The sequence below is a fragment of the Nicotiana tomentosiformis genome, chromosome 2, assembly GCF_000390325.3.
Source record: "Nicotiana tomentosiformis chromosome 2, ASM39032v3, whole genome shotgun sequence".
In the NCBI taxonomy this organism is placed as follows: Eukaryota; Viridiplantae; Streptophyta; class Magnoliopsida; order Solanales; family Solanaceae; genus Nicotiana; species Nicotiana tomentosiformis.
The window spans coordinates 25,036,103-25,044,388 of NC_090813.1; the positions used below are offsets into that span (position 1 = coordinate 25,036,103).

Consider the following 8,286-nt stretch of genomic DNA (forward strand, 5'->3'; position numbering starts at 1 on the left):
GTCAAGTGTGGAAATATCGTTCCTTCAGTTGCATGAATATCAATGTAATACTTAGGTAGATTCCTGTCCCACTTTTTTTTCTTTTTTCTTTCTTCTCCACAAGAATATATGAGAAGATTGTCTTTTAACAATAATAAAGCAAATAGTCTGGCATACTAATAGTAAACATTAAGTATAATGTAGAGACTGAACCTTTAAAGAGCCCCAAGATTTTGGTCTAGACGGGTTTGAATTAGATTTGCACAAATAAAAATCTAATGTATATTTAAAGGAGAAGGATCGTACAAGTTGGACTAATCCATTATCTACCAAATTTAGAATAGTGTCTAAGATCAAAGAACGGATCGAAACTTTCTTATAAATTGCAAAGAAAAAAAAGAGAATTAACATGCATGGAGCATTTTTTCCACCCTCTAAATGGAGGGAATTATTTCAACCTCTCAAAAAAATATTTGTAGGAAAAGTAGTGTAGCTTATAAGCTAGCTTATGGCACTTGTATCTTCACTTCTAAGCTTGTTGAGAAGTGCAGTAATAAGGGCATTTCTCTTCTCAGCTCTTGCTTCTTCTCTCATTTTCCATTGCTCTTCTCTTTCTCTCCATCTCTTTTCCATCATTAGCCTCTCATTTTGTAATGCCTCCATTGTTTGTCTCCATTCCATCTCCTTTATTTTCCTCTCTTCTTCCCTTCTTTCATATTCTTTTTGCCATTGCATTTCCAATTCCATTTGTTTCTTCATAAACTCATCCAAAATTTCCTTTAAATTCCCACTAGCAACATTACTACTGCGACTACTACTTGTGTTTCCCTTAAGCTTTCTTTTCTTTTTATTACTACCTTTTTCTTCTTCACTATCCTCATCATTTTCCTCCTCTTCAGCCTCCATTCTTAGCATTCTCTCCATAAAAATCGCTAGCAACTCGTTGTAAAATGGAAATTGTTGTCTTAGAGCTTCCGCTTCCGTTGTTTCACAACCCTAGAAATACATATAGGACGAATAATAACTTTCATTTAAGAACTTTTAAAAAGTCGTAGAAACTCAACAACCCTATGAATTTATTGAAGTCTCTTTATCAAGATGAAAGTCAAAATGAAATACTAAAATTTAAACTACTTATACTAATGAACATTCTTAGAAAAGAAACATAGTAAAGAATCCATCAATTCTCTTCTTGTTTCTTAATGAAAATCGATCAATGCATACTCCTTTTCCATTCTATATGGAGTAACACTTTTTCATTTTTAGTCTGCCCACGACACTTTTTTATAATTTAATGTTATATAACTTTAACAAATTGTCATATTACTCTTATCACATGCTGTTTATAACCATAAAAATCTCATATCGTGTGCTCAAAATCATAAGTTCTAAAGATACTTTCGATATGTTTTAAAAAGGCCTTTTTTTTTTGTTAAAATTCGCGCAGAGTTAATGTTAAACACGATCATATAAAATGAATGAAAAGAATATCTTATAGCGAGTGACGAGATTCTTCCATTTGCACTTGCACTGCTCAGCACTGCGATTGTAACCCTTTTCTTTCATTTTAGTGGCTATAACTTCCCACAGAAGCTTGTTGCGTTTCGTCTCCATAAAATTCTGGTCCATCTCTCCTCGAATCATCAAAAAATCCTTTGTTTCTTGAATATTCCATTGTGGAAACCTATCTCCAACCCCAACTCCACTTGTATCAATATTCAGTAAATTTTGCTGACTTATAAACTGATACTGATTATAAAGATTAGGTTGACCCTCCATATTATTAACAACCCTAGATGTATAAATTATGTAGTATATGTTTGTTTGAATTAAAAATATGTAGAAAAATAAAAGAGGTAAGTTTTACTTAACAAAATGGCAAGGAAACGAAAAGAAAAGATTAGGGGATAGAGAAGAAAAAAGGTTTTATATGAAGGAGGAAGAAAAGAAAGGGTGATGTGAATCCAATGTGTGCATTTGTCAAACAAAAATAGTACTACTATATATAGTATTTCTTTGTGATGTTACTTCTTTTCAAGATTTCAAAAAGAGTATTTTTTTTTTCCTTCAAGGGACTAGTCTTGATATCCAGTCCTAATCTCTCTACGCGGAAATTTATTCTTTTTCTTTCCCTATTTGCCAAATTAATTAATTACAGTATCTACTAAATTAAGCGAAAACATTAATTAATTACCAAATGATATCCACATTTGTTCATATTGCGTTAAAGTATTGTCAAGCGGACGAAAGAAATAGAGCCCTTAATTCAGGTGGGGCTTTGTCTTTGACCAGTTGTACATACTTTTTCTACGTGCTTTCCATTGTTGATCTCATGCATTTTGGATCGTACTCGTGTATTATTTGGTTGGTATAAAATAAAATACGTAGAAAATTTGTAATGATACCGTGGTATCTTTTTATGTGGTATACAATACGAGTTGTTCGTTGGTTTAAACCTATGACCTAAAGCAATCTTTAATTTAACTCATGTAAAGCTTTAAATAAAACACTTGTACATATTTGGAGATTAAAATTTGTATTTAATTCCGAAAAATATTATGTTAGGATGAGGAGATTTTTTGTTGAGATTAAAAGAGTACCAACTAGAGGATGGACTAGTTTGAAACCCCGTTGCCACTTAATTACTACTAGAAGTTTCCCTCCTGCGTCAAACACTTTTTATCTTTTATCACATAAAACTGGAAAAAATATTTTTTGGGTCATTTTTATTTCTAACATCTAAATAAAAATGAATATGAGAAATGATATTATAGATATATAATAATCAATTGCTATAATAGACAAAAACAGAGCAGGAGAAAGGAAATTTTTATGGAGAAATTTTGATTATATTCCTTTTTTTTTTTCGTTGTGTTCACAATAGAGTAATACTACTAATAAATAGATAGTGTCAGTTGACATAACAACTTCTTTTTTCCATAAAAAATAACTGGATTGGTCACTTTTTGGCCGGCTATTAGAGTTTAGCCATATTTTAAATTGTAATAGCAAAATAGTTATTGGTCTGATTAAATTAACGTTTTTGCCCTCAATAAAAATACGAAATACAACTCCAGCAATCGGTACTAGAGTTGAAGTTTTAACAAGTGGAACCCCGGTAAACTGTGTTGAAATTAAGAAATTTGCTGAAATTTCAAACCCAGGAACGATTCCTAATCTTTGAATCATTACTCGTAAAAAAATCAGGAATGATTCTTAATTTTTGAACCTTTACTAGCGTAAAAATCTAGAAACGATTCCTAATTTTTGAATTCACGTTGTTGTCACGATCCCAATTTTTTTCCGTAGGATGTCGTGATGACACCTAGTCTCTAAGATTAGGTAAGCCTAACATTTATACAGAAATAACTGAATTAATGATTAAAGTCTCAAAAACTCAACAACTAATATAAAGAAACTCCGCAACTCAGTATATACAACTTCCCACAATCCGGTGAATACAAGTCACAAGCTCTATAAGATGGTACTGAACACCTTTATACATCACTGTCTATAAAAGGATAAGGAAATGAAATAGACTAGGTAGATGGGGACTCCAAGGTCTGCGGACGCCGACATGCATATCTTGAAGTCTCCTAAGCTGAGCTTTCGCTAGTGCCTGAATTGGTAAGAGGTACCTGGATCTGCACAAAAAAATGTGCAGAAGCGTAGCATGAGTACACCATAACGGTACCCAATAAGTGCCAAGCCTAACCTCGGTAGAGTAGTGACGAGGTCAGGTCAAGGCCCTACTGGAATAGATAAGAAAACTGAACGAGTAATTTAACAGTGTAATAATAATAACACTGGAAATGAAACAAGTAAGAAATATAATAAGATTGGCTACACTGAACAAGACAAATAATGCATCACGGAAGAAAACACGGAAGCAAGCAACAAAACACAAGTAAAGTAACAAAAGAGTATCAACAAGAATCACTACCGAGGTACTGCCTCGTAATCTCAAATCACAAATTATTTTACAATCTTTTCTTATATCAACCCGAGAGCCTTGCATATAATTTTAAAAATTATTTTTCCGAAATAGCTTCCCGTGTTTTAGCCCATCTTATCACACCCGTGGCTTCAAGTAGTTCCCCTACTAGCAACATGCATATCAAGCCCATCTTATCTCACCGCATGCGTTTCAATCCAAAAATCTTATACCACCGTATGCGTATCAATATCACAACGTATCACAAATCGCATCTCAAGTTTCCAATATCACAACTTGCCAAGAAACCAACAACAATAGAGTTTTCACAACAAGTAGCCTATGGCTCAACCATCATATGCACAAGAGTATCAACAATAACAACCGAAGGTGAATAACACAATAAGAATAGTATTTCACAACTTTACAACTTTGCCTCAAGTGGATTACGGCCTTCATAACTCAATACCAATTTCAATAACAAGATATTCCGAGAATAACAACTTCAGGTAAAGAGCTCAACAATTAAATAATAAATACGGAATAGAGGAGACAATACTTCAACTAAACAGGTAAGAACAATTTAACAAATAAGAGATAAGGCACGTAAGACATGTGAAGTTAGACTAATAATGATGAATATAACATGTTAAGGTAACTCAATTAAAGCATGAAAGGAATCTACATAGCAAAAATCGATAATTTTTACATTTAGCTCGTGTACACACTCGTCACCTTGCGTACACGGCTTTCACATATCACAATTATCACAAAATAATACCAATCCTAAGGGGAAATTCCCCCACACAAAGTTAGGCAAGACACTTACCTCGAAACATGCTAACTCAATCCACTAGTAAGCCTTTCCTTGATTATCCAACTCTGAACGGCTCGAATCTAGCCACAATAACTTCATACCATAAATATAAACTATTGAAAACTATTTCGAACAATAAAGTTACGATATTTACAAAGACACAAAAACTCAAGTCAAAAAGTCAATCCAAGCCTGCCTCTCGGAACCCGACCAAAATTATAAAATCCGAATTCCCATTCGATAACGAGTCCAACCATGCAAGAATTACTCAAATATGACCTCAAATCACCTTTTAATTCCCCAAAATTTAGCCTAAGGAGTTTCACAAATATTTCCCCAAATTTTTAACTCAAAACACTAATTAAATGATGAAAACAACAATAGATTCGTGCAATATAGCGAAAACCGAGTTAGAATTTCTTACCCCAATGATTTTTTTGAAAAACTCTCGAAAAATCGCCACAAACCTAGCTCTCTAAGTCAAAAAAATGAGAATGAGATCAAACCCTCAAAAAATCCCTATTTCTGCCCAGCGATTTCGCTTCTGCGGGCAAGGGGTCGCATCTGTGATGCCACACCTGCAGAAAAACCATCACAAGTGCGGTTCTAACTTAAATCATGACTTTCCTCTTCTGCGAACCAAACACGCTTCTGCGGAGAAAAGGCGCTTCTGCGCACACGCTTCTGAGGACGTTGTCCGCTTTTGTGATCCCAGGCCTTCCTGGCCATGTCCGCATCTGCGACCACAATCCTCACACCAGCGAGCTCGCAAATGCGGAAGGAACATCGCATCTGCGATTCCTGCATGGCCCAAAGCTCCTCACTTCTGTGATCAGCCTCTCGCTTTTGCGTGTCCGCACATGTGGCTAAACCCTCCGCAGGTGCGATGACACTAGAACAACAGTGCTTCAGCAATGCATTAAGTTCAACATTGTTCCGGATTCAATCCGAATTACACCCGGGCTCCCCGGGACCCTGTCCGAATATACCAACAAGTTCCAATATATATAACGGACCTACTCGAGGCCAAAAATTACATCAAACAACATCGATTCTACGAATCGCAACCCAATTCAAGCCTATTGAAACTATGAACTTTCGAATTCTAAAACTAATGCCGATTCATACCAAAACAACTCCGATTGACTTCAAATTTTGTACACAAGTCATAAATGACATGACGGACCTATTCCAACTTCCGAAATCAAAATACGACCCCGATATCATTAAAGTCAATTCGCAATCAAACTTTTCAACCTTCCAAACTTTCAACTTTCTAACTTCCGCCAATTCAAGCCAAAATGACCTACGGACCTCCAAATAAACATTCGGACACACTCCTAAGTTTAAAATACCATACGAAGATATTGGAATTGTCAAAACTCCATTCCAGAGTCGTCTACATAAAGGTCAAACTACAGTCAACTCTTTCAACTTACAGCTCTAACTTAGGGACCATATGTCCCATTTCACTCCGAAACCAAAACCAAAACCAAAACCAAACACCCTCGTAAAGTCACGTAACCATAATAAAACATAGAGGAGGCAGTAAATAGGGGATCAAGACTAAAATACTCCAAATGACCGGCCGAGTCATTACATCATCCCCCTCTTAAAATAAACGTTCGTCCTCGAATGAGTATATAGATATACTTGAAGTGGTGAAAATATGAGGGTAGCGGCTGCGCATATCATGCTTGGTTTCTCAAGTCACTTCTTCGACTGGTTAACCCCTCCACTGAACCTTCACTAAAGCAATGCTCTTCGACCTCAACTTTCGGACCTGCCTGTCCAAAATGGCCACCAGCTACTCAACATAAGACAAATCGTTGTCCAACTGGAATGAGCTGAAGTGTAACACATGAGACGGATCACCGTGATACTTCCAGAGCATAGAGCACATGGAATACTAGATGAACTGTAGCTAGACTAGGTGGCAGTGCAATCTTGTAGGCCACATCTCCAATCCTCTCAAGAATCTCAAAAGGTCTGATATACCTAGGGCTCAACTTGTCCTTCTTCCCGAACCACATAACACCCTTTATGGGCGAAACCCGGAGCAATACCCGCTCCCCAACCATGAAAGCAACGTCACAAACTTTCTGATTCGCATAACCTTTTTATCTAGATTGGGCTGTGCGAAGTCGATCTTGAATCAATTTAACCTTTTCCAAAGCATCCTAAACCAGGTCAGTACCCAATAGCCAAGCCTCGCCCGGCTCAAACCAACCCACTAGAGACCAACACCATCTCCCATACAAGGCCTCATATGGAGCCATCTGAATGCTCGACTGGTAGCTATTATTGTAGGAAAACTCTGCAAGCGGCAAGAACTAATCCCAAGAACCCCCGAACTCCATCACACAGGTACGAAGCATATCCTCTAATATCTGAATAGTGCGGTCGGACTATCCGTCCGTCTGAGGGTGGAATGCTGTACTCAACTCAACCCGTGTGCCTAACTCAAGCTGTACGACCCTATAGAATCACAATGTAAACTGCATACTGATCACTCCCAACTATGCGTTATAAAAAGGACTAAGCGGTAGTTACAAATATAATCCAGTTTACAAGTCCGGAGTCGAATCCCACAGAGAACTAAGGCTTAGCTAAAGCTGTTCAATATTGCTAAGAAACACAGTCCAAACAATTTCCTAATTATAGAGATTATAATATTTATTTCTAACTACTTAACTAACAACTATTATAAAGCAGTAAAATTATCAACTAACAAAGATGAAATTTGAGATAATACTAAGGAGGTCTAGAGTTATGATTTCTCCAATTGTCGGAATTCTTCCCGCTATGGTTTCTATAATTTTGCCTAAGTATTTTCTACCGATCGTGAGTACTTCGGGTGTCATAATTCTCTTCTGAGCAACTACTATAATTTACTAGACATATTCTTCTGAACTACGCTAGCTGGCACTAGTTTACTGCTCACTAAGATCGCACCAAGGTTTCGTTATTCCTAATCCCACCTTTAAACCCTCCGTATTGATTCCTCACATACATCAGGAGTGTTGTTTTTCAACAAATACCTAAATATGTATCCTTTTTCAAGCAATACATACTAAATAGGCACATTCAATTGATGGCCATTTAATCAACAACAATAAACACGTAGTTGAACAAGTAGAGAAATCCAACGACTCAATTATATAGAAATATAACAAGAATTTATCCTACAAAAGATTCTATCAAAACTCTAGATAACAAATTAGCTATTCATAATTGTATGCAAAACTACAATACTATATTTCATAACCAATAATGGAAATAGGAAGAAGGAAGTGAAAAACTCGTAGAAGCATTCCCCGACTTACTTCTAGTGTGTTCTTGACTCCTTAGGTCCAATCCCCCTAAAGTCGGTCTCCCTAAAAAATGGTGTTTAATATATATTTATATGTGTAGGGAAAAGGCCTAGACAAAATAACCAAGTCCAAAACCAATAAGGAGACAAAATAAGCTTTAAAAATCCGAAACACCCTCTCTACAGACCGTACCTCGCGACCTCTATAGCACGCTTCACCTTGCCTCAGGACTTGCCTCGCCA

At 36.4% G+C, this 8,286-nt stretch overlaps 1 protein-coding gene across 1 annotated transcript; it reads right to left on the reverse strand.

The window, feature by feature from the left end:
• Positions 1 to 367: 367 nt before the first annotated feature.
• LOC104120510 (trihelix transcription factor GT-3b-like) lies at positions 368 to 1,796 on the reverse strand. The gene is made up of 2 exons (XM_070192845.1): positions 1,470 to 1,796; positions 368 to 974 (listed from the first exon to the last, which is right to left on the reverse strand). Exons 1-2 carry the CDS (start codon positions 1,756 to 1,758, stop codon positions 481 to 483), a joined length of 783 nt encoding a protein of 260 aa, XP_070048946.1. The 5' UTR covers positions 1,759 to 1,796; the 3' UTR covers positions 368 to 480.
• Positions 1,797 to 8,286: the final 6,490 nt, after the last annotated feature.